This window comes from Abramis brama (genome assembly GCF_963993115.1).
Source record: "Abramis brama genome assembly, chromosome: 22".
NCBI lineage: Eukaryota > Metazoa > Chordata > Actinopteri > Cypriniformes > Leuciscidae > Abramis > Abramis brama.
In genome coordinates this window covers 16,836,661-16,861,507 of record NC_139984.1, presented here as the reverse complement: position 1 = coordinate 16,861,507, position 24,847 = coordinate 16,836,661, and the positions used below count along the sequence as shown (strand labels likewise).

Here is a 24,847-nt window from a genome sequence, read left to right as displayed (position 1 = left end):
AAAAAATGTCCTTGCTTTTCCAAGCTTTATAATGGGAGTGAATGGGTTTTTGGAAGTCCATCAAAGCGCATCCATCCCTGATAAAAGTGCTCCACGCGGCTCTGGGGGGTTAATAAAGGCCTTCTGAAGTGAAGTGATGCGTTCGTGTAAGAAAAATATTCATATTTAAAACTTTATCGACTAAAATAACTAGCTTCCGGCAGACGGCCGTACGCAAGTCGACTTGCACAAAAGAGTAACACTTGACGATGTGTGATGTAGGAGTAGCGTAAGCTTTGACGCCTCTTGTGGTTCAAACAAACAGGGCTGGGCAAACGCGTTCATCATTGGTTTGTGTGTCAAGTTCAAGGGTTAGTCTTTCGCCGTAAATCGATGCGTACGGCCGTTTGCCGGAAAAGCACGTCTATCTAATCAGCTCGAGAGAAGGTGTATATATACACAGCCAAGAGCCGACTCACCTAGTTATCTCAACAGTTTTCCGCATCCCTCCGCAACCCTGTTCCTCACTCTCGCCTGGGGATACGGGGGAGAACTCTGGATTTGGGCTAAATTCCGAGCTCGGAGCCCTCTATCCCCTTGGAAAGCACGCCAAATACACTTATTATATTTTTTTAATCCATTCGATTGGTAAGTGTGAACTTGTGAAAACAACTGCCACAGGTTATCGGACCATATTTATTTATTAAAGATTTATTTTTGGCATTTTGTCGTATATTAAAATCTATAAATCAAAATATGTATTTCATTTATGAAAAAAAGGTTCAGCACCCAAGGCTCTATCACTATTCCCTCAATGATGTACAGTGGCTTTGGCGGATTGCTTTGGCGGATTGCTTTGGCGGATTGCCAGCAACAGCCATTAGGATTGTTTGTGATTTTGTCTTGGTGATTTAGGAGTCCTCTTGACGACTACTAACGTTTCACAGATTTAGGAGCTAGTTTTTTCGCTAAAATGCTTTGTGAAATACTATTAGAGCAAAAATTTAGGAGTCTTAAAATTAGAGTAAAAAAAAAGAGTTTCTCCTAAATTTGCAAGTTAGGAGATACTTTTAGCCTTAAGATGTTTTGTGAATATGGCCCCTGATGATTATAACTGAATTAGCAGTTTCATGATCGATTATTTTCTCTCAGATGTTCTGGAGTACAATCACCTTGTGATATCTTCAGAGTCGCGACTAATGCCACTTTTCCACTGCATGGTACGGCTCACTTTTGTGGGGTTTTCCACTGTACTACCTAGTACCTGGTACTTTTTTTAGTACCACCTCAGTAGAGGTTCCAAGCGAGCCGTACTGATACTAAAATGTGATGTGCAAACACTGCAGATCACTGATTGGTCAGAGAGAATCGTCACTACCAGCATCATTGGAATTGCGACACGAGACACCAAACCCAAACAAACAAACTGGAAGCAGTGAATAACATCCACATGCCAAGAATCAAGAGCTCCATTGATCCTGTGTTGTGCGTTTGTTTGTCGCGTTTGCGATGATGTCACTGCAGTAGAGGTGGCACAACTATAACGATCAGTCTATAATCCCACCCACTTTGAAGCGGTACCAAACTACAGTGGAAAAACAAACAGCAGTGCCATGCCATGCCGTGCAGTGGAAAAGCGCCATCATAGATTAATCAAATGAGTGGATTTTGACAGATTGTGTTAGGATCTCACGACTTCTTTCTGATGTTTTCTATTTGTTCATCATTTTTGTGCATTTCAAAAAGTAAAAATATTCAGCAATGAAATTTAAACGTAGGTTTCAGCAGTGTAAACGTTCGATCACATTAGTGATATTTCCAGGTCCAATGACAATAGTGCAGTGATGTATGAAGCACCGCTCGCACAAGTCACTTTCAACCAAGCAGCTTTCTGTTGGTCAGCACAACAAATTTGCATGGGGAACTTCTTCAGCCTCATGCGACACTCCCAAACGCACAGATTCCTGTTGAAATGACTGGATTTCACCTGTGAAATTTCGCAGCGCAACACTAAATTTGACCACACCTTAACAAGAAGTTTCTTCACATCTTGCTCTCTGCTCAGTTGAACGCATGACTGACCGTCGCAAAAGTTTGAGGCTCATTATATGATTGATAATGAGGCACACATGATCCAAGTTAGTCCATCCGTAAAGTTTGAACTGATTGTTTATGGGTGCATCTTGGGAAACATTTAGCCTTTAATTTAGTAGATGCATCAGTTACAGGGTGTGTACCTTGATTAAAAGAGCTGTGGCTTAAAAAATTCTACTTCTGGAATCTACTCTTGCATGCTAATCTGCTTATTCATCCGAGTGTGTGAGCGACATATGAAACTGGAGCAGTGAGCTCTCTGAAAGTGTATTTAGTGTTCTACGGTGTAATGATGAGGCAAGGCCCTTTCCCAGAAGCTGACACAGGTTTCCGCCAATCGCAGGCGTCTCTGATATGGCAGGAACTGGAGGAGGATGAGGAGGGGCAGCGAGAGGCCTCTTTTCTGAGCCTGTTTCGCCCCGGTCTACGTGGAAGAAGAGCCAGGACAAGGCTGGAGGAAGAAGAAGAGGAGGGCAGGAGAGGTCATTCTCACCGCAGACGAGATGGCATCTCAGATTACTGTGATGCCGAACGCCTGAAATATTTCATCCTTGGCACTGTGGCTGCAGTCCTAGCATTGCTGTTCAACCTCATCTATCCTTTGTTATACTGGTCCAATTGGGCTTGATTTACTACTCACTGCAGCTGCAGACCCTCAGTACAAAGATTTGCACTTTAAACTGATTGTACTGTAAGTCATGACTCTTTTTGATGGCAACTTTAATGTTATTTAGCTTGGGAGTCACACAGCCTGATATAGCCATGCCAGTCAGGATTGTTTTTGTCCCATTTCAGTCGTTTTACAGCATCGTACAGAATGTTTAAAAAAATACTCAGGAAAATACTAATAGCAGTTAAAAGATCTTAATTTGCTGCATCCTTTTTAGCCAGACTTGAGATTTTATTTTAGCTGTATGACTTACCAATAAAGCAAAACTTAGATTGCAAATATTAAAGGGATAATCCAAAAATTAAAAATGTCGTCTTTTTTTTTTTTTTTTACCCTCATGTCATTACAAACCTGAATGACTTATTTTTCTTCAGATCTCAAAAGAAGATATTTAAGAATGTTTTGCTTCCCTTTGACTTCCATTGTTTTTGGGGGTTTTTTTTGTCCATACAGTGGAAGTCAGTGGGAACTGAAACTGACATTCTTCCAAATATCTGTGTTCAAACATGTTTGGAACAACATGAGGGTGAATATATGATGAAAGAATTTTCATTTTTTGAAGGCACAGTTCAGAATTGTGTATCAGCTATGTTTTCAATTTAACTCAATTGCCTTTATAAACTGCATAATGGTGGCATTTTACACTCTGTGATTTTAAAGTCAACATGATTTCAAAAATAATTTACTCTAGATACACTCTAGTTACAGTTGTGGCTTAATGGGTAGAGAGTCGGATCTGAAGGTTGTGGGTTCGATTCTCAATACCGGCAGGAAATGACTGAGCAAGGCACCTAACCTCTAATCGAATGCAAATGGCTGCCCACTGCTCTGGGTGTGTGTCCATGGTTTGCAGTGTGTGTGTGTTCACTACTCACTGCTCCTAATGTTTTTGCACTAACTTGGATGGGTTCAATGCAGAAGACAATTTAACCCATACTTGGCCTTTGCATCACTTCACTCACTCTATTTCAAGATCAGTGCATACTATTCTCCAGGAAAAGTTTTTTTTTTTTTTCGTCTTAATTTTTTTTAACGTTGTTTTCACAAAAATTATATATATATATATATATATATATATATATATATATATATATATATATATATATATATATATATATATATATAAAAATTTATTTTATTTTTGTTCGTTTTTTGTTTCAGCTGATGAAAATAATGTTGGCCAATGGCTAGATAACAGTTTAGACACTGTTTTAGCAAACTCATTAATTCTGACCCCATTCTGTGTGTAACGATAACAAACCAATCATTTCCAGCAGATGAAATCAGATCCAGTCTTGCATTGTTTCTTTTTCTTGTTTATTATGTCATCTAGAAGTAAAATGAGCTGTGTGTGCTACTATTTCATGTTGACTTTAGGTTGGAGGAGTCATATTCTTTGTATTTTGGGGTAAATCTTGCTACTTCATTTTATGGTGTCGTTCACTTTTGTTACATTTAAAAAAAAAAAAAAAGTTTAATTATTTTTTTAATATGATTTACTCATTTTAACCACTAAATGAATTTCTTGTCTTTGTTTTTTTGCCAAAGTTTGTCAGTAGTCTGGCAAGACGTTAGGATGTTTTATTTAAAAATAGGTTGACTGATTGGCATTTTCTGAGTCGGCAAGGCAGGTCAACTTAGTACTGTACTTCTGTACACAACTAGGGAAACCAGTGAATTTTTCTGTACTTTGATCCATTGATTCAAAGCCTAGTTGCACATGTTGTAAATTGAGATGGGATCCAGATATTGTAAGATGAATGGTACTGCGGTTAGTGGGTAATGTGGCAGTTTCAACAGTCTCAGGGATGCTGGTGGGCTATGATCGTTCATGTAGCCGTCCACACTACAAAGCCTAAAGACATTTGGCTTCTGTGAATGCCTCAGCTCTGGACACCATGACCCAAAACAATACCATCAGATATTATCGTACCTCATTAAGGGTCACGGGTCATTTTCATCATGGGTGTTCCTGTTTGAAATGTTACTGGTTCTAATTTAAGGATAAATCTTTGATAAATGGCACAGGACTGCATTATACATAATTTATGTATGTAATCATATTTAAGCAGTAATTGAATGTTTGGGTAAGTGATTTAAATATAATCTTAAAATGACAATGTTTGTTATTTATGATGCTGCAGAAAATATACCAGCAATAATTGAGACCACTCTAAATGCTGCTCAATTGTTATAGTGCCTGTACTATGCTCTTCACCACCAATAAATAATTCAAAATGACCCGGTCTTGAAATCACTGATCTTTTTGAATTAGCAGTTGGCGTTCATGTACTCCGTTCAGACAATGCCTAAAGTTTCTCTCTATAACGGTGGTTTATTTTACAGGCTTCTAGCCAGACACTGTTTGGGACAGACCTGGACCCAGACGGACCCCCTCAGTTGAGCACGGAAGTGACCTCTGAGATGTTTGCACACTCTGGAGAATGTGCCGCCCCGTCCTACAGCAGCATGGAAGAGGTGGATTGAAACTTGACCCAGTCAGGGAGATTTGCTTCCTCAAAAATAAATAAATAGACTTTAATGCTCACAAGTGGATCTAGCATGGCAAAGGTGCTCAATTTCTTTTATTTACATTAGCAATGTGGAGGAAAAACAATGCTGGGTGTACATTTCCAACACACACTGTTTGGAAACGTCCGGTTAAATGTCCTGAATGTTCAGATGATATACAATAAGCTGATGCTTAAAATAAAGACTAATCCTCAAACACATTCACAAGGAATTTTGGAAGGTGCACACATTTAAATACAGTCATAAGAGGAATCGCACAGATATGTACGTTCTTTTTTTTTTTTTTTATGTACATGTAAACATTTTAACATCTAGAAATTATGCCATTCACAATGTCCCATGATAGGTTTCTAATACAATGTTTATCTTGCTTGTATTTACATGAGGTGTTACTTTGAAAACCCATCAATGAGTGAGATCAACATGGTTTGTTTGGATGCACAGAAGAGTTTTTGTTTTGCTCACTGAAGTGTTGCCTGGACTGATCTGTTTCTCTGTAAAGAGCCTGGAAGTGTTGTGCTATTGCAGGTGTTGTAGGTGAAGTTTTAAGTGTGGACCAGGACAAGGCAGATTGTTTGGAGGTTTTTGTTTTTTTTCACACTCTGGCCATTACCACACTTGATGTCCTGTTCTTTCTTTCCTCAGACAATCCAGTGATTGAAAATGTTCTTTTGTTTCACGCCATGTAAGATCCTGTGGAAATGCAAAAGCTTGATTGGCTGAGATGCATGTTGACCTACATAGCCCTAGTAGTACGGTGTATCATATACCATCTCTTTTTTTCTTTTTTTTTCTAAGTTTTGAGTGGATTGTCTTGTTTCCCCATTCCTTGTTTTCGTATTGGACTGCATTGCAAGCGGGGACTGTGGGTTTAATCGTAAGAATGCTGCTGTGAATAAAACAAATGGTTAATATAAATAAAAGCCTTTTTTGCGTAACAACCTTAGATGAAACAGCATTGTGCATATTAATTTGTCAAATTTCAGTTTTGCATGTAAGTTTGAAGTAAAATATTGTAATTAGCAGGTGAACCTCATGAAAATCCCATGAAAAAATCATTTGTACTTCACTCCAAAATTGTGGTCAGAATTATTGGCCCTCTTGGTAAATATGAGCAAAGATGGCTGTGGAAATACATATGCAGTGTTTCTCCTTTTTCTTGTTTATTAAAATTGAAGTAAAAAAATTGAAAAGGTGGGGGGAGGAATCACATTATGAAAAAAATATTATAATTATCCACGTTGCCGGGAGGGCAGGAGTAGGTGGCGCTCTCACAACTTTCTCTTGTGCAGCGCGGTAACCCCGCTCTTTCTCGCGGTATTTGACACTGACAAGGAAGTCATGCTGGCATCGCAAAAGCCGGTTTGGAGAGCTCAGCGCCGTCAGCGGTTTTTATTCAAACGTTCTTTCTTAAACGAATGAAGCCAACGAATGTATCCTTTAACTGACTGCGCGACGGATAGAGAATGAGATCATCACGTGTCAGGCTGTTTTACATTGAGATGAGTGTCATCAGGAGTCACTCGCATGGAATCTGGAGGGATTCATCAGTCACTCGTCGCAAGAGATAATTATCCTAGTCGACGTTGAAGTATCTTTGATTAGTCTATATCTGTAGTTTTATACCTTCATATAAAGATTTTAGCAATATGTATAACGCGGAGAGGATCCCTAAAACAAGTATCGACCAAAACTCTGACGGGGTAGAAGATAAAGACCCGAGGAGACCTTCCAGAAGAATCGTCCTTCACTTTGATCTCAACAACACAATCCTTGTATCTGACGCAGTCACTAGACAAGGAACTGTAGGTGCTCTTGAATACTTCCTGTCCACGGTGACCTGGGGGCGAATGACTAAAGGTAAGACAACTTATTTTAGGGCTTCACAGACAAGGTTTAAGCCTAGTTCCAGACTAAAATGCATGTTTGAGCTGAAATCAACTTGCACTGACATCTCTTTAAAATATTTCAGTGCCATTGTTTTGTCAAGAAGCACATCAGTAATGTGTTTTTTCTAAGGCACGTTTATAAAAGCTACTTAAATGTCCTTATTGAACTAAGGTCTAATATTAGCTTAATCTAAGCTCGTCTGTGAAGTGGTTGCCTTGCATACTTGCTCAGCATCACATCACGTGGTTCTTCTCACTGCTTGCAGGTAAATGGGAGTGGTTGTCAGAAGCGCCATCTCTCCTCCAGCCTTGTGAGGGCGCTGTTACATACTACTCCCAGTTTGGGCGAGTGGCAAGCTTCACCACCGTAGGTCCAGGCCGACGGTTCCGGAAGGTCCTGGAAGAACATCTAGAGCTGCTCCGATGGCCGTCTGACTTGCCTGCGGATAAGGAGCTATCTGTTAAGGGAGAAGATGGGAAGCTGTATCACTGGATCCTACCTTCCTTCTTCCAGATGCTGCAGGACTTGGCTTCACAGGGTGTGGAGTTCTCCGTCCTGTTCCGTACGTTTGGCTCAGATCTGCCCCGTGTTCTGACTGCCATCCAGCACGCAGTCGAACACGGCTCACATCCGCTCTTTCCCGAGCTCCCGGCTCTAAAGGTATTTAACATGCAGAACTAGGATTTGTGTTATCCTAGATGAAGCAAGCCTCATTAGGACTGTCTTCCCTCACAGCTGAAGGTGAATGTGACCGCCGGACGCATCAGGTGCAGCGGGAAGGGTGCAACGCTGACTCGTGGAGAAGAACACGTGTCCACACGGGACGGAGAGCGGTGTGTGTACCAGTATCTGAGCTCTGCTGAGGGTCTGGGTGGCTTCCAAGACAACTTTGACTGGTGAGGAGCCTGTTATGGATAAAAAAAATGTTTTAATTGTGTTGTTTATCAGTATCAAGCCTTTGTTCTTCCCAAATAGGTGGGCACGGAACACATACTCCATTTTAGGAGGAAAACCACTCTGGATTGACCCTTTTGATGCCAAAGTTCAGCATATCTTCATTGATGACAACATTCGGCAAAACGACAAGGACACAATTGTTCATCCTAAGGTGCGTGATGTTCATTTTCTTTTCTCCAGAATGAGCGTCCCATGTTACTCACCCATTCCACTGTACACTCAGGTGTTCATGGACCCCGAGGGCTTGCAGACTCGAACAGCCTCCACATCAGAGCTGTATGATCTGTGTCTGGTACAGAACGACCTTCTGAAGGCCATTTCTGAGACTGGATATTTCACCCGACGCATCCAGATCTGCATAGAGAACTATGAGGGGAACATCCAAACGGGGTAGTTCAATGAATCTCAAGTCATGCAGGGAAACATAATATAAAACAGACAAATTATGCATAAACACAATCCTGTGGTATGTGCGTATATGTGGAAAAACAATGTCCTCTGCTACAACCACAGATCAATACCCTTTATTTACCCGAATGAAGAATGTTGCAATCAATAGATCCATCATGTATATCATGTGGTGTCTGTCATGGGTCCGATTAGCACTCTGAAGATCTAACAATCATAAACACATTGGCAGCTGCTCCATAGATCTATTGTTATATGCTCATTAAAATGGTTCTTTCAACAGTATTCTCAGGGTTTGTGAACATCAGAGTTATATTTTGATGCAGTTAACAAAATTAAGTTAATCATATCAAAACTAGTGCTGTCAAATCGATTAATTGCTTCTAACATAAGTTTGTATATATATACACACAGACACAAAGATGTATCTTTAATTTCAGCAAGCTGATTACTCCCTAAAAAAACCAGTGTCATGTTTTCAGACCATTTCAAGTTTGATTTTGGCATGACATAAAGCAGTGAGATCTAAGTGTCTGAGCTGTATACTTACAACCTTTTAATTAGTCTTCCCAGTAACACCATCATTTTATTCAATCAGACTAATTCGCGAACACGGAACACCCATGAAAATAAGAGGCGGGATTTATCGCGTGAACTAATCAGAGCGCGATGGAGGCATTGCCTCCTCTCACGTGACTTCCCCCCCCCTCCTCCCGATTCATTCTCAATTTCCCCCCATTAAACCCACTGCATGCTTTAGGGGGTCTGTTAAAAGGCAATGGGCTCAGGGGAGGCATGAGAGACGTGGCGTCCTGCTGTAACTTCACCTGTGGGTGTCGCTGCTGGACAGTGTTACTTTAGAAAAACGACACATTTTTAACTTTATAATGTCACATTTTGTAATATTTGCATTGTTTTATTTTTGTAATATGGATTATTTTCTCCTGCCTCCCTTGCCTCTTTGGAGAATTAATACCCATGTATATTATATTAATCGATTTGACAGCACTAATCAAAACACTTGAATTTTTATACCTTTTTTTGTGAAGAATTCATTGTTTTTGCACTTCCATTATATTTTTAAATCCTTTTGGTTTGTTCTAACACCAGTTTGAAGCTGAGACTAACCAAAGCAGAGTTTGACAATTTCTAACGTTCATGGATTGAGTAGCTTTTAGTTTACATATATGCAGTTTTACACACTTTTACATGTTACAATCTTATATTGCCATTATTTAAATCACATTTCACACTAAAGCGTCTGCATCCTCACTAGTTTCAAAGTTCTGAGGTAAAGGTTCTGATTTAAAAAGTTTCTAATCCAATTAAATAATCCAAACAACAGTTAATGATTTCATCATTTTCATCTCACTGTCATGGGAGATTGTTATTCTACTGAAGTTTGCCATTGCACAGTTACTGCTTTTAGTGTGTATTGTTATTTAAAGCATTATTTATGATGGTTATTTTTTGTATAACATTTTTTGGAGAGTTGCTTCAGAAATAAATTATTTTGACTTCATTGTCTGGTCACTTTGCACTGTGTGTTGATTGTCTCTGTATTTATCACTTGTTTACACACGTTTTAAACTAACGTGTATTATTTACGTGTATGTGTGCAGCCAGGAGACTGCATATTTAGTGAACATTAGCTCTTCTGACATATTTGTAAGCTTTCTTTTAAGATTTGACATCAAAACAATAATTATATTCATAAACAGAACTTTCAGAATCTGAAATCGGATTGGATTCAATCCAACTGACGAAAATTAGTGTATATTGTAAACATTTGTACTGAAGTATGCCACCGAAAAAAAAACAGCTTCTTGATTGTCACCTTATTTTCAGGTTTTAATCAAGATGTGTTGTATATACATTTAATTTGAGCATTTAATAGATACACATTCACATGCAAGATAAAAAGAAAACTCCTCATGCATATTAGGCGCTCTGGGACGCATGGTGTTACTATGGTAACGCCATAAACACGATTCTTCGCGAGGTAAGTGACAAAGAAAACCTGTTCAAATCTATATTGAAGTCAATTCTTTTTGATTCATTAAGTTTTTAAAAAAAAACTGTATAAGAGTAATTTGTTTCTTTTTGGTGCGAGAAGTAACCTATATTGTTTAGTGCTTATCAAGCAAGCTAAAGTTAGCTAGCGTGCTGATGATGTGAACGAATCGATAAATGTAAAATCATTTATTTTAACACGTGAAAAGTTGATCAAGGTAACCAAGACAGCAGAATAATGTCAAGCTCTGATGAAGATGAGGTGTTGAAAGCAGGGGAAGAAGATGAAGAGGTAGAGAAAAAGGAGATTTCAGGACAAGAGGATCAGGTAAGTTAAACAAAACAATTGTGCATTATTCTTATTGTTCTTATATTAACGTGTTATACTATATTAATAAAAATCAGAAGACATCAAGATTGTCTTTGATTTTCTTTTATGTTTCTTACTTTATTATCAGCTAACGTTAGAGTCCTGTCCACTAACCCAAGACATGGTGGCGAAAAGCCTGTCCTTATTGTGTCGCACAGGGAATGGTCTGTCTCATGCCTATGTCAGACTTGACCTTAAAAGCAAGTAAGCTTGTCTGGGACGTTCTTCTTAATCCCATCATTCCCAACATGTTGCCATCCATATTTACCGTATCTCACAATGTTGCTTCCCACTGTACCTGTCTAAACCAGGGGTCTGACAGACCTGGCCTTGATCAGCTCCTTCATCCATCTGCGCTACTTGGACTTCTCCTGCAATCATTTGTCAGACTTCTCTCCATTGGCCGACCTCACCCAGCTGCTGTGGGTGAAGGGAGACGGTAACCTGCTTCAGAGTTTCGAGGGTCAGCCGTTTGGCCAGCTCACTTACCTACAGTGTCTGAGCTTTGCCAACAACCGCCTATTTGATGTTAAGGGCATTGGAGGCCCAGCACTGGAAACCCTCAATCTCACTGGTTAGTTACGTCCATTTAGTAGGTTATTGTACTTTTGCAGTGGCAATGAGCTCTTTTTATACTATGGTACCAACCACACTGGTTTATTTTGGCAAATCTAGGGTGGTGTATTTAGCTATCAGTTATGTAAAATACAGTATGTAATTCAATTAACTTCATTGTAATCTGCACTAGACAATAACAATACAACATTAAGCAGCACTTAACACTAACATTTCATTTCTATATTTTTAGGTAATGGTATCCAGACCATGCAGGGACTGGAATATCACAATCTAACCAATCTGGTGACTCTCGAGCTCAGAGGAAATTGTTTGGAAACTACAGATGGCATTTACCTCCCCAATTTACGCCACTTGTATCTGGTACAATTGCTCGTATTGATGTTTATGGTAGATAAAAGTACATGATGCTGATTAAACTACCACCTGGCACTTTCGCCCAACTATTTAGGCTCAGAACAACCTAAAGCGACTGGAAGGTCTGGAGAAGCTTGAGCATCTCAAAACTCTTCACCTCAGAGATAACCAGTTAGAAACACTAGATGGACTCAGCCCCAACATGAAATGTCTCCAGTATCTTAACGTCAGGTAACAGAAACACCAGGTTTGGCATTTTCTCAGTCTGGCTGAAATTGAGGAAGCGAATGTGTTTCACTAATATAGACAGTCTCATTACCACTGTCTGATAACCCTCTTTTTCACACCTTAAGGGGGAACCTTATATCTTCTATGAGGGCTTTGCGAAATCTAGTGAGTGTTGGGCAATCATTGACGGCCCTTGTGCTCTTGGAGAACCCTTTAGCGAAGACCGATGATTACAGGATGTATGTGACATCACATCTGTCCCAGCTGGAGAGACTGGACAAGGATCCCATCACAGCTGAAGAGAAGACTGAGGCCCAGGAGAAGGTGCGGAACCTGTTAATGGCATATGCTATTGTTAATTACCTACTTTTTATTTAGCCTAGTTGTGTCAATAAAGGTTTCTCAGATAACATTTTAACTTTACATTGCAACTTTGTCTTTTTTTTAGGAATTTGATGAATATGCTGAAGATCAAGAGGATAACTGAATAGGCTGTGCTACATTGAAATGTACTTGTAAATATAATTTTATATTCAATAAAGTCCCTTTCATATGCCCTACAGTTAATCAGCTCGTGCTCTACTGTTTCTGGAAGTCCACAAAGATTACTCTGACCGGATTCATGTTTTACTTTTGCCACTTCCTCAACTCGTTTGTTTATAACCGCCCACATTAGGGGAAGAACCCCATAAGCCAGACAGGAAATAGTCAGAAACATATATGTTTTTAATAGACAGTTTATTGTTGAACTTTAAAACTAAAAAAAAAAACTGCAACGTGTCCTATATTCGTATAATATAATATAATATAATATAATATAGTATAATATTCGATACATTAGGTTTTTATGGTCTACGTATAGTATAATATGCGTGAGAGGCATAAGAAAAAATTAGTCCCACACAGTAGCGTTTAAGGACAAAAACCTGACAAACGTTTTGAAATACATCATCTGAACAATGTTTTGAGGTGTGGTAACCGTAGTATAAGTAGTATATATGTATGTGTGTATATATATATATATTATATATACACACATATACACACACTCACCCATATATAAAGGCCCTTGCGTTATCTAATATGATACACCAGGCTTTATAGGGTTAAACTCCTGTCATCATGACTCGACGAATCATTGATTAAATCAGCTAACGTTACTCCTTCAGTGATTTTACAACAAGCGCAACATTTAATCATTGTAACAGTGTGTGCAAATAAAGGTTTTACTTCAATATAAAAAACGAAGTTAATTCTCTCAAACCCTAATTTTATGTGAGATTTAACCTAACACAGAGCTCTGTTTGTCTGCTGTCTCTGCCATCCTGATTTGGCAAACTCTCCTCTGTTGCGAAAAGCGTTTCGTCCAATGGCTGGCCTCAGCGGATGAGTTGACAGCTGACGTAACGCGTCTCTTAAAAGCTACAGCGCACCACGTTCCCCGCGTCCACTCCCACAGCGCGCTCGGCTCTGGTGCTCACTTCGTTTATCTCAGCAATTACAGATTAACGTAGACTCAGAAGAGTTTATTTGAGTTACAGCAGTCTCGTTTATTCCGTCTAATTTCCCCACATAGTTGAAACATGAGCTATCACAAACCCGACGAGAAAACTCTGCAGGGCCTGAAAGACATCGCGAACAAGCTCAGGATTCACTCCATCAAGGAAACATGCGCCTCAAACTCCGGGTAAAATCTTCTGAACTTATCAAAATTCATTCTTAATGTCTTTCTAGGATGGTAAACGACGGGTTTGCAGCTGTGTTCGCTTATTTATCTCATTAGTCGTGCAAATGTTCACTTGACGCTCCTGCACAACACGTGAACTTGGCGAGGGGGCCGGACATAGTGCTGTTGCTACTTGGTTTTGAATCATTCGACCTTTTTAGTTATTATAAATAAGTCATTAGCATTGCACTAATACTACGCGAGTAGTATTACAGCTTTTTAGTCCATCGTGGCTTCCAAGCAATGACCAGTGAAAATTGGCTTAACGTTAGCTCTCATCGCCCCTATAATTAGCACGGGTATGTGGGACTGCAGGTGGGATTATAGTGTCAATGTTTGTAAATTCTAAATTATCTACTGTGCTTGTAATATTTACCACGCACTTAAGCGATGTGCAGTCCAATTCGAAAACGAATTCTTTTGAGTCGAATCTTTTTTCTTTCTTTTTTGAACCGGTTCTTTGAAACGAACTGTTCGTAAGAACCGTTCTGCGGAAATAACTCGGACTCCCTAAACTAATTAATTACTGCCAGCTCGTGGGTGCACGTTTTCCCTACAGGTTGTCACGTGAGGACTCGTGGTATCCGTTGTACTGTGGGTTAAAGTGCTGTTAGCCTCCATGAATAAAGCATGCTTCTGATTTTATTTTCATCTTACTATAGCTTTACGTATGTGGTGATAAGGAGAGTTCAAATGGAGGTTGCATAAAAGGAAAGATTTGCTTTGGGGTTGCCTAATCTCTGCAGTTCTCTCTCTCTCTCTCTCTCTCTCTCTCTCTCTCTCTCTCTCTCTCTCTCTCTCTCTCTCTTTTTTCTTTTTTGAGGCCGACCAATTTATTGCTACAGATGGTAATTTCACAACATGAACTGGAATCGAAAAGGGGGGTTTCTAAACACATAGAGGCTAGAAATGCTGCCTTATTATTAGATGCTTTCATTTTATCAAAAAAGGAAAAAATTTTTTTTTGTTTTCTGTTTTTTTCCCCTCATAGACCATGTATCAGAGGGTTCATTTGTTACAATACACTGCATACACCCTTGCTGGCATGCAACAATCTTTCATTCATAGTAAATCTTGTCTAGGAACTTCCCTGAGTGTTGAAACTTTCACCTGATACTATTTGTTTTACTGCTGTGACACTTCCTCTTATTCTGTTCCTTCTCATTTCTGTTTGAGCGTATGTCCATTTCTTTCCTCCTCTCAAGTATAGTTATAATCACTAGTAAACTTGTAGTGGTTTAAACACGGTATCAAGGAAGTGCTAATCATGACTCAGGCTTTGTCTGCATCTTTTGAAATCTAATACCTTATTCTGAATCTGATCAATGGACATTTGTTTAACACCTTTTCCATTGTTGTTTTTTATTTCAGCTTAAATGAGTCACACTGTAGGACAAAAATGGTAATTCATGGTGTTATGTTTGGTGAAAAATTAAGAAATATGTTGAACAATAACACAATACTGCATGTATTTTGTCTCACAATAAAATTATAATAGGTTTTTCAACAGGCAGATTTGTGATCACTGAATTGCATGAGTGCTTTCTGAACTCTGAATTTAAAGTTCTTGTCAATTTAAGTCACTTTGGGAACGAACAAACAAACTAACAGTTGTACTGCACCCTTAATTTAAGTACAAACTTGGTCATCTGTGTTGTTTTTAACTGTGTGTTTGACCGTAACAGTGATGTAATTTAATTTAACTGTTCTGGAAGTCTCATGCTCATGAACCGGTCCCATGAAAAAAAATTAAGTTCCAGCCCTCTTACAAAAATTACTCTTACAGCCCTCATGGAACACAAAAGGAGAAGTTTAGAATATTGCACAAGTCGCTCTTTTCTATGTGATTTTACAATTAATGACTTTCAAGTTTAAAATGTACAGGTTTGGAATGAATGTTGATGTTTATTACTTAATACATCAAAAATTAAGCAAGATATGTGTAGTGGCTTGAGTCTTTTCTTTAACCTATTGCAGTGAAGTCCCTTTATTTGAATTTTAGAGGCTACAGCCCTTTTGATTATTTTATACATGGCTTATATATATTATGTGCCTGTTTTGGCAGTAGCTGAAGTCATTGATTCAGATAAGGTCTATTACTACACCTCAAACCCCAATGAAGACAGTAGCAACTTTTGCCCTTTAGTACCATTTGCAATCATGTTCTAGTTTTTGAAGTGAAAGATAACCTGCACGTCTGATTGGTCTTTAACATCCAGCATGTTTGAGCTGATGGTTAATAGTTGATGGATGGATTGAAACTGATGTGTGTTCCCTCTCACAGACATCCCACCTCATGCTGCAGCGCTGCAGAGCTCATGTCAGTGCTGTTCTTTCACACCATGCGCTACAAAGCCGACGATCCTCGTAACGCCTGCAATGACCGCTTCATCTTGTCCAAGGTGGGATGTCGTTCTGTGTTGGTTATGAGCTTCATTGCACTTTTTACTTGGAGATTAAATGTATTCCACTCCTCACGTTACTGTTTTCAGGGCCATGCTGCTCCCATTCTGTATGCTGCCTGGGCAGAGGCTGGATACATCAAAGAGTCTGACCTGCTAAACCTGCGTAAGGTCGACTCTGACTTGGAGGGTCACCCCACTCCTGTGAGTAATACTATTATCACCACATATACACCTTTCAAAAGTTTGGGGTTGCTTAGGTTTTTATGCTTTTTGAAAGAAATCTCTTATTCTTACCAAAATGTCTCAATTTTGATTGATTCTCATTTTGATTAACCAACATTGATTCTTGAATCGCAAGAATCGATCTTTTAGTCTTTGCAGTTTTCAGTTGCTGATTGAGCAAAACTTTGTAGCGTGCCTCCCGTCCAATAAATTGCGATAAGCTTTGTTACTTCTGATATGAAAAGTCTCAGCTTTCAAATTCTTTCAATTTAATTATGAAATTCAAACAATACATACCACTTTTTTGCTCTTAAATATGGTGTGACAGATCGCTGTTGCACCGCAGAGCATTTTGCTAAATATATGCTCTGTATTGCATATTCATTGTATTTTTACTTAATCTGTTCTTCAATATTTAATGCATGTTTGAATAAATCTGTCATGTTTTTGACAGCCATCATTTAAATGTTTAGATTTTTTTTTTAAATGAGTAGAAATGTAATTATAAATTTAGTTTTTATTATAACATCACCGTTATAATTGTTGTTGTAATTATTATTTGTACCTTTTGTGTAATTTAAATGCAAGTAGTTCATTTTAATCTTTAATATTATAGAAATGTTCCAACTTCCCTGTGTAGTGTTTGAGTTTTTTTTTCCTTTGAGAATATTTTCCATGTACTGTACCAGATACATATGCCACTAAATTGAAATTGAATCAGAAACTTGTGAATCAAATCGAATCGTGAAATTTGTCAATACCCAGCCCAAGTAATTTATTCCTCTGATTTCAAAGCTGAATTTTCAGCGTCATTAATCCAGTCTTCAGTGTCACATGATCCTTCAGAAATCATTCTGATATGCTGACTTAGTGCTTAAGAATCATTTATTATTTTCAATGTTAAAACTGTTGCGATGCTTAATATTTTTGGGACAACTGTAATACATTCTTTAAGTATTCTTTGAGGAATAGAAAGATCAGGAAAAACACCATTTACTTGAAATAGAAATATTTTGTAACATCATAAATGCCTTTGCTGTCTCTTTTAATTTAACGTGTATAAGAATAGATGAATTAAGGTATACATTTCTTTTCTTTTCATTCTTTTTTTTTATATATAAATCATACTTGGTTTAAGTAGTAACAAGTCTTTCACTTAACCAATTACCATGAAAATAACCTCACTCTGTTAATTTCAGAAACTAGCGTTTGTGGATGTGGCGACGGGTTCTCTTGGCCAGGGTTTGGGTGCTGCCTGTGGTATGGCCTACACCGGAAAGTACTTTGATAAAGCTAGGTACGCTTGTTCTCCCAGAGCATGCCATCTTGTTTTGATTCACATTATTTGATTCCCTCATTTAATGAGTACAATGAGTACTACACAAGTAATTTGGTGTACACCAAATAAAAAATCTCATGCTGGTATGGCCCCAATGATCAAGCCCAAACAAGATTTTGCTCTCAGATCATAGTAATAATTTAATAATGGTGTTAAATGCTGTATTCGGACGAGACTAGTTTCCCCGGAGGATGTTGGAGAATTTGTTTCACAGGTGTTTTGTGTTTTTATTCCCATCCAAATCTCCCATGTCTGTTTTTCTCAAACAACATCAGTAACAATTCCAGAGCAAATTACCTGTTTTCAGCTAACTCGATGTTTCTCTGAGAAATTGAATCCCGCCAGAATACTGATGTCTGTGATTTGCTGATGTTGTATTATCCTAACATTTCTCCTCATGTGTTTTCTGATCTACATGAGCCTACCGTTTGCACACCAATCTTGCGATTTAATTTCAAATTTAATTTCAGTATGATACACACATTCCCTCCTCTGTTATAAACACGGAAACGTTAGTCCTGTCCGAATTCAGTACACAAAGTCACAGGCGTTGAGTGATGAGAAATGTAATTCAAATGTCATTTTGAAAACTAGTCCCATCCAAATAGGGCTTATCATTTGATGGTGCTGTAACTGGACGTGTCTGTCTTATCTCACTGTCTCATTAGCTACCGTGTGTTCTGCATGATGGGAGATGGTGAGTGTTCAGAAGGGTCTGTGTGGGAAGCCATGGCTTTTGCCTCCTATTACAAGCTTGACAATCTAGTGGCCATCCTTGATGTGAACCGTCTGGGCCAGAGTGAAGCAGCACCACTGCAGCACAACATGAACACCTACAAGGACCGCTGCGAGGCCTTTGGGTAGGTCTTCCAGATACTGCTGGGTTTTATCTCTTGCTATGGTAAATACACTCACTGGCCACTTTATTAGGTACATCTGTTCAACTGCACATTAATGCAAATATCTAATCAGCCAATCACATAGCTGCAACTCAATGCATTCAGTATGTAGACATGGTCAAGACGATCTGCTGAAGTTCAAACTGAGCATCAGAATGAAAGGTGATTTTAAGTGACTTTGAACGTTGCATGGTTGTTGGTGCCAGACGGGCTGGTCTGAGAATTTCAGAAACTGCTGATCTACTGGGATTTTCACGCACAACCATCTTTAGGGTTTACAGAGAATGGTCTGAATAACAGAAATATCCAGTGGGCAGCAGTTCTGTGGGCGAAAATGCCTTGTTGATGCCAGAGTTCAGAAGAGAAGACTGGTTTGAGCTGATAGAAAGGCAACAGCAACTCAAATGATCACTCATTACAACCCAGGTCTGCAGAAGAGCATCTCTGAACGCACAACACGACAAACCTTGAAGCAGAATAACTGAGGGTACAATTAGCACATGTTCAGCAAAGTTGGACAGTGAGTCTCTATTTTTGCTGCGACATTTAGGGGAATAAACATGAAAGCATGGACCCGTCCTGACTTGCATCAACGGTTCAGGCTGCTGTTGGTGTAATAGTGTAGGGGTATTTTCTTGGCACACTTTGGGCCCCTTAGTACCAGTTAGGGTTGTAACGATATGAGATTTTCACGGTATGATAAGCGTCTCAGAAAATATCACGGTATACGGTATTAAACTATCATTATTATAATCATCAGCTACAATGACCCTTAAATGAATGAAAACAGATAGGCTTTTTTGGTTCAACTTAAATAAATAAAAAATAAACTTTAATAAAAAAAACAACTTATAATTAAAAGTCTTTAATTGCAGTTCAATTATATGACAAATAATGCCATTATTTTTATTATTATTTGTTTTGCTGAATTGTGCAGCCTTTCGAACTTGGAACTATAAAAATGTAAGATTTTTTTTTTTTTAACCAGATAACCCCCCCCCCCCCCCCTTTTTTTTTTTTTTTTCTTTTTTACTCAAAATTGTTCAGCCCTACTACAAATTGCATATGGTTTAACTTTATTTTATGTATCTTTTTTTAAATAAATGATTTGTATACTCTTTACTGCCTACTGGGCTATAAGCTAGTATTCATTTGGAACACAACCACTTTCCTTGCCCGTATTTTGTTTGAGACATGTAACCAATTTGTTTCTTCAGCTTCAACACTTATGTGGTGGATGGCCATGATGTGGAGGAGCTGTGCAAGGCAATGTGGCATGCCAAACAAATAAAAGGGAAGCCCACTGCCATTGTAGCCAAAACATTTAAAGGCAAAGGTCTCAAAGGTGAATAACTATCCTGTACTGCAAGACCTGCAGCACATCATGATGATCAGCATTAATAATGTCTGTTATTATAGTAGTCCTTATGCTGACTTTCTGACCTGTTCTTTTGTTTAGACATTGAGGATCAGGAAAACTGGCATGGGAAACCTATGCCTAAAGACCGTGCGGATGAGCTGATTAATCACCTCCTGAGTCAGATCCAGTCCCCCAATAAGCCCATCCACCCTCAACTGCCCAATGATGATGCTGCTCCAGCTGATCTCACCCCCATCCACCTGCTCACCGCTCCAGAATACAAGATCGGAGACAAGGTGATGAAATGAGACATTATACTCCATATCTGTTGGAGTTTTGACTGATTAATTTCTTTGAACAAATGCTTCACGTCTTCTGAAGTTGCTCAAAAGAAGGCTTTATAAAACTGCTTTTGTTTGCCCACTCAGGTCTCCACTAGGAAGGCTTATGGTGTCGCCCTGAAGAGAATGGGGGATGCCAGCCCTCGTGTGGTGGCCCTGGATGGTGACACCAAGAACTCAACCTTCTCTGATATCTTTAAGAAGGCCCATCCTGATCGCTACATTGAGTGCTTCATTGCAGAGCAGAACATGGTGTGTAACTGGATTTTTCTTCCCCCTTTACACACTAATAAGTCACAAGTCATGCTGGCAAAGCAAAAGTATATTGCCTGGCATTGGGTATGTCACAGATAGGTTTGTAAACTGTTTCTGGAGTGCTTTGTGATAAGTTGAAGGTGTGGTGCACTATTCATACAGTGCGTTGTAAATACCTGACCTCACCCTGTTGAAATGTCATCTTTTACCATTCACTTTGACTAATTTATCAATGTCAAGTGCTTACTAAATAGGACATGATTTCCCACAGTGAGAAAGACTTCCTTCCTGCATAAACATGTAGTCATTTAGTCAATCTCAAATATTTGTATTAAAAATAAATTTCAGCAATAAGTAGTTTGTTGTATTTAGTGACTTAATGCTTTAAAATGCATTTCTAAATAACATAAAATATACACTACAGTTTGGAGCCATTAAGATTATCTTTTTGATGAATATATTGTTTAATGTATACCTTTTTATATTCAAAGAATCCTGCAAAAAATATGCATCACGATTTCCTAAAATCCATTTAAAAAGAAAAGGCAGTTTTTACTGTATATCTGACCAAATAAATTCAGTCTTGGTTAACATAAGAGACAAACAATAAATAAAAAAAATCTTACTGACCCCAAACTTTTGAACAGTAGTGCAAGTATATTACATTTATAAAGTGTAATATTTAATACATAATATTATTAGATAAATGAAATGAACATGTTATGTATTAAATGTATTTAATTATGCTGCTATCCAGGTGAGTGTGGCTATTGGTTGTGCCACTCGTGATCGCGCGGTTTCATTCGCCAGCACTTTTGCAGCCTTCTTTGCTCGTGCCTATGACCACATCCGTATGGCAGCGATCTCCCAGTCTAACGTCAACCTGGTCGGCTCTCACTGTGGCGTTTCCATTGGTAAGGCATTGTGATGTGAAGTACATGTATTCTTGCCATTTATCTGGACTTAATTCATAATCAAGTTCTATCTAAAATATCATTATTTCTTTCTGTTTTTTTTATGAAAATGTTTCCTAACTTTAAATTTTGTCCAGGTGAGGATGGCCCCTCGCAGATGGCGCTGGAGGATCTCGCAATGTTCCGTGCAATTCCAACATGCACATTGTTTTACCCTAGTGATGGAGTATCTACAGAGAGAGCCGTGGAACTTGCAGCCAATACAAAGGTGTGGTTTGTGGTTTACACTAAATGGTCTAAGAACAGTCATTTATTATTTTGGCACCAGAAAGTTAATCTGTTGTTCTTTGGCTTCAGTGTTCATGCTATTTTCTGATTTCAGGGTATCTGTTTCATCCGCACCAGTCGACCTGACACTGCAGTCCTCTATGATGCTGAAGAGAAATTTGAAATTGGAAAAGCCAAAGTGAGAATAAAACATTGGACCAGAGCACACTTTTAATTAATTAATTTATTTTTAGTTTCCAAATTTAGTTTCATACTACAGCAAGGAAGGCTAAAGTTATCAGCCATGCTAAAAACATGTCAGTTCAGTGTAATCTGTTGAGAAATGCAGTGAGCAAATGAGGCCTCCTGTTGGGCAGCTAAAAACTGTCTGGTTCACAATGGTTTTACTAACAGTTCTCTTTCGGTCCTGTAGGTGGTGCGGCAGTCCAGCAAAGATCAGGTGACTGTTATTGGAGCTGGTGTAACACTGCATGAGGCTCTGACAGCATATGAGCAACTAGCCAAAGAAGGTTTGTACAGCGCCTACTGGCCATAATAGGACATTACATCAGTCATTAACTGTACTTCAGATTAATTTTATAGAATTAAAACTCAACTTTGTAATGTACGTTTAGTTGACTTGTATTATATTATATGTTTTATATTAGTAAAGCACATTGCTTGCTTTTTCTCATTTCAAAGCTGTTGAGCTCAAATGTCTTAAATGTGAAAATGCTGGCTCTCAACCAGAATATTTCAGATTCTCAGTTCCGCCTTCTGACCTTTAGACCAGTAATTAACTCCTAAATAGTAAATAGCCATTTTTATTCAGAGATGTTTAAAACTGCTGTATATGAAGTATCACTGTAATGTAATTAATATTAAATGTTTTTTGTTGTTGTTAATTGTATGACTACTTGTTCTCGCCATGAAGATAGCCATGCTGCTGACAAAAAAAAACCTGTTAAATATATTCTATATTTGCCAGGTGTGAACATTCGGATTATCGATCCATTCACCATTAAGCCCCTGGATGCCTCTACTATTGTGGCAAGTGCTCGTGCCACAGGAGGAAGGGTGATAACTGTAGAGGACCACTACAAAGAGGGTGAGCTGCTCATTTTAAATTGACACCCCAACCCCCCCTTCATGTTACTTTCTTAGTTTCTTCCAATGCTGTGAGGTATTTTATGTTGGTTCCTTTGCTCTCATTGTAGGTGGTCTGGGCGAGGCTGTCCTGTCTGCAGTAGGTGAAGAGCCTGGCATTGTGGTGCACCGGCTGGCCGTGAGCCGTGTTCCCCAGAGCGGCAAACCGCAGGAGCTTCTGGACATGTTTGGCATCAGTGCCAAATGTATCGTTGCTGCCGTCAAGCGTACTTTCGCCAACTGAAACTCTCTGAACCGTTCCTGAACTACACCCTTCCTCTTTCTGCATTCTTAACCCAGACCCTAGAGACAAGCTCACCTTCCGTATCATTCCAGAAGCTCATGGCTTGCAGATATACCTAACTCTTATAGTGTGTGGAAAATCTCTAACTTGTGCACTATAGTCATGAGTGTCACCCATACCTCTGAAATGCTTTCATTTTGTCATTATCAGGTTTGCCTTCTTGAAATCTTTAATACTGCATTATTAGTGGTTTTTAAAGGTTTCTAAGTTTATCAGTGCATCCTTGGATTAAATCAGAGTGCATTCCATTTCCAGCTGAACATTATTTGGGGGGGAGGGGGGAGGGGAGGGGGGAGGGGAGGGGGGGGGAGGGGGGGGGGGAAGACCCTTTCACATTGTCATTTCATAATTTGTCATTTCTAGCTTTTAACTGTTTGCTTCCTGTAATTATTACAAGCCAGTATCCTGAAAACTCAAATTTTAATTTGGTGCTTGAAGGTGCTTTCAGGGAGTAATAAAGTATAACTTTTTTCTTTTACTGCTGTTGCATAAGCTACTGGTTTTGGAAACAAAACAACCCAGTTTTGGAAAGTTGGTACACGAATGGTTTGGTTTGGTGACTTGATGAAATGTATCATGTTAAAGGCAGGGTAGGTAGGATTTATTAAAAATTAAAGATCCAAATTTGTTAAAACTTTCTATATATATCAATACATAATTAAAATGTAAGAACTCTGAAAAAAAGAGTATAAAAATCAAGTGACTCTAGACCGTTTAATCTGTATTAAACACAGCTCATTATTTCGATTCGGGACGAATCAAAGGATTGGCTTAGGCGACTGTCACTCTCTCGCAACCATGGCAACCACCCTTTTGCCACACAGCACCTACCCACTTGCGCGCGACCGTTTGATTTGAGGAGTGCGAGAGGCACGGAACCTGATCACACCTCCGTCCAGTAGATGGCGGTAATGCACTATGTTTGCAAGCTGCCAATAAAATCTATCGAAGAAGAAGAAGAAGGCACTGAACCTAGGAATACCAAAACAATGGCAGAGAAAGAGCAATCTAAATTTACAGTACCGGCATATGCAGTTAGTGAAGGCAAACCAGGCAAAAAAAATGCCCCTTCCCCTCCGCTTGTCTCAGGTAAATAATGCGTCCTCTAGCTCAGCGGTCGGAGTCGCGCGTTCATGTGTTTTGGGGACGTGGCTTTGGAAGAAGCACAGAAATGAGGGGGTGGAGTGAATGGAAATAATGAGATGTCTTTAAAACAGTCGTGAGAGGTCTACAGACACTCGATTTTGATACTTTCTTTTTCAGAGTACTTACATTTTAATTATGTATTGATATGTACATAAAGTTTAAACAAATTTGAAAAATAAAATTTTTAGACCATTTCTACCTACCCTGCCTTTAATGAGACATCCTCACTGTTGTTGCTTGTTTGAACCTGTAGTTTTCACGAAATTTGATGTGATGTGTTAATAAATTTGACTGCCCAACTAACCTGCCTATTTGCTTCTTGGTATAGATGTATTTGCCGAGTTAGTTTATTCACAAATTACAGTATCTGTTTTCATTGGTTTTTGGTTTCATGGTTAGTTTCAAAAAGTATATTTGTGCAAGAAATAATGTACAAGAACAAAACGTGC

The 24,847-nt window shown here is 38.8% G+C and overlaps 4 protein-coding genes across 10 annotated transcripts in view; all 4 read left to right on the top strand.

Moving 5' to 3' along the window:
• Nucleotides 1–6,225, top strand: part of usp19 (ubiquitin specific peptidase 19) — a 29,457-nt gene extending 23,232 nt beyond the window's left edge. For 4 of the 7 annotated variants that reach the window (XM_084099480.1, XM_084099481.1, XM_084099484.1 and 1 more), the window contains one exon: nt 5,090–6,225. In XM_084099480.1, the coding sequence (XP_083955606.1) occupies nt 5,090–5,230 (141 nt within the window). In that variant the 3' untranslated portion in view covers nt 5,231–6,225. Of the gene's footprint in view, nt 1–2,416; nt 2,850–5,089 lie in introns of those variants that run through there. The other 3 variants (XM_084099479.1, XM_084099478.1, XM_084099482.1) reach the window with 1 other exon arrangement.
• A 354-nt stretch (nt 6,226–6,579) lies between these two features.
• LOC311073531 (uncharacterized protein) lies at nt 6,580–10,052 on the top strand. The gene is made up of 5 exons (XM_084099362.1): nt 6,580–7,135; nt 7,431–7,825; nt 7,901–8,061; nt 8,141–8,273; nt 8,346–10,052. The coding sequence occupies exons 1-5, from the start codon at nt 6,925–6,927 to the stop codon at nt 8,514–8,516; spliced, it is 1,071 nt and encodes a 356-aa protein (XP_083955488.1). The 5' UTR covers nt 6,580–6,924; the 3' UTR covers nt 8,517–10,052.
• A 446-nt stretch (nt 10,053–10,498) lies between these two features.
• Nucleotides 10,499–12,618, top strand: lrrc23 (leucine rich repeat containing 23). Its single transcript, XM_084099361.1, has 7 exons — nt 10,499–10,871; nt 11,002–11,117; nt 11,225–11,487; nt 11,722–11,852; nt 11,941–12,077; nt 12,200–12,398; nt 12,523–12,618. The coding sequence occupies exons 1-7, from the start codon at nt 10,782–10,784 to the stop codon at nt 12,559–12,561; spliced, it is 975 nt and encodes a 324-aa protein (XP_083955487.1). The 5' UTR covers nt 10,499–10,781; the 3' UTR covers nt 12,562–12,618.
• An 849-nt stretch (nt 12,619–13,467) lies between these two features.
• Nucleotides 13,468–23,530, top strand: tktb (transketolase b). The gene is made up of 14 exons (XM_084099486.1): nt 13,468–13,761; nt 16,085–16,202; nt 16,293–16,406; nt 17,627–17,724; nt 18,435–18,626; nt 19,883–20,010; nt 20,125–20,321; nt 20,454–20,618; nt 21,379–21,535; nt 21,673–21,803; nt 21,918–22,001; nt 22,236–22,332; nt 22,791–22,910; nt 23,020–23,530. Exons 1-14 carry the CDS (start codon nt 13,658–13,660, stop codon nt 23,190–23,192), a joined length of 1,878 nt encoding a protein of 625 aa, XP_083955612.1. The 5' UTR covers nt 13,468–13,657; the 3' UTR covers nt 23,193–23,530.
• The last annotated feature ends 1,317 nt before the right edge of the window (nt 23,531–24,847 follow it).

Excerpts from the sequence above, each read along its gene's own strand:
- tktb (XM_084099486.1), top strand. The coding sequence starts at position 13,658 with ATGAGCTATCACAAACCCGACGAGAAAACTCTGCAGGGCCTGAAAGAC. Across the intron at positions 20,619-21,378 it reads TCATTGCAGAGCAGAACATG|GTGAGTGTGGCTATTGGTTG; the intron begins GTGTGTAACTGG and ends GCTGCTATCCAG. Across the intron at positions 22,002-22,235 it reads TTGAAATTGGAAAAGCCAAA|GTGGTGCGGCAGTCCAGCAA; the intron begins GTGAGAATAAAA and ends TCGGTCCTGTAG.
- LOC311073531 (XM_084099362.1), top strand. The coding sequence starts at position 6,925 with ATGTATAACGCGGAGAGGATCCCTAAAACAAGTATCGACCAAAACTCT. Across the intron at positions 7,826-7,900 it reads CCGAGCTCCCGGCTCTAAAG|CTGAAGGTGAATGTGACCGC; the intron begins GTATTTAACATG and ends CTTCCCTCACAG. Across the intron at positions 8,274-8,345 it reads ACACAATTGTTCATCCTAAG|GTGTTCATGGACCCCGAGGG; the intron begins GTGCGTGATGTT and ends CTGTACACTCAG.
- lrrc23 (XM_084099361.1), top strand. The coding sequence starts at position 10,782 with ATGTCAAGCTCTGATGAAGATGAGGTGTTGAAAGCAGGGGAAGAAGAT. Across the intron at positions 11,118-11,224 it reads AGACTTGACCTTAAAAGCAA|GGGTCTGACAGACCTGGCCT; the intron begins GTAAGCTTGTCT and ends TGTCTAAACCAG. Across the intron at positions 11,488-11,721 it reads GGAAACCCTCAATCTCACTG|GTAATGGTATCCAGACCATG; the intron begins GTTAGTTACGTC and ends CTATATTTTTAG.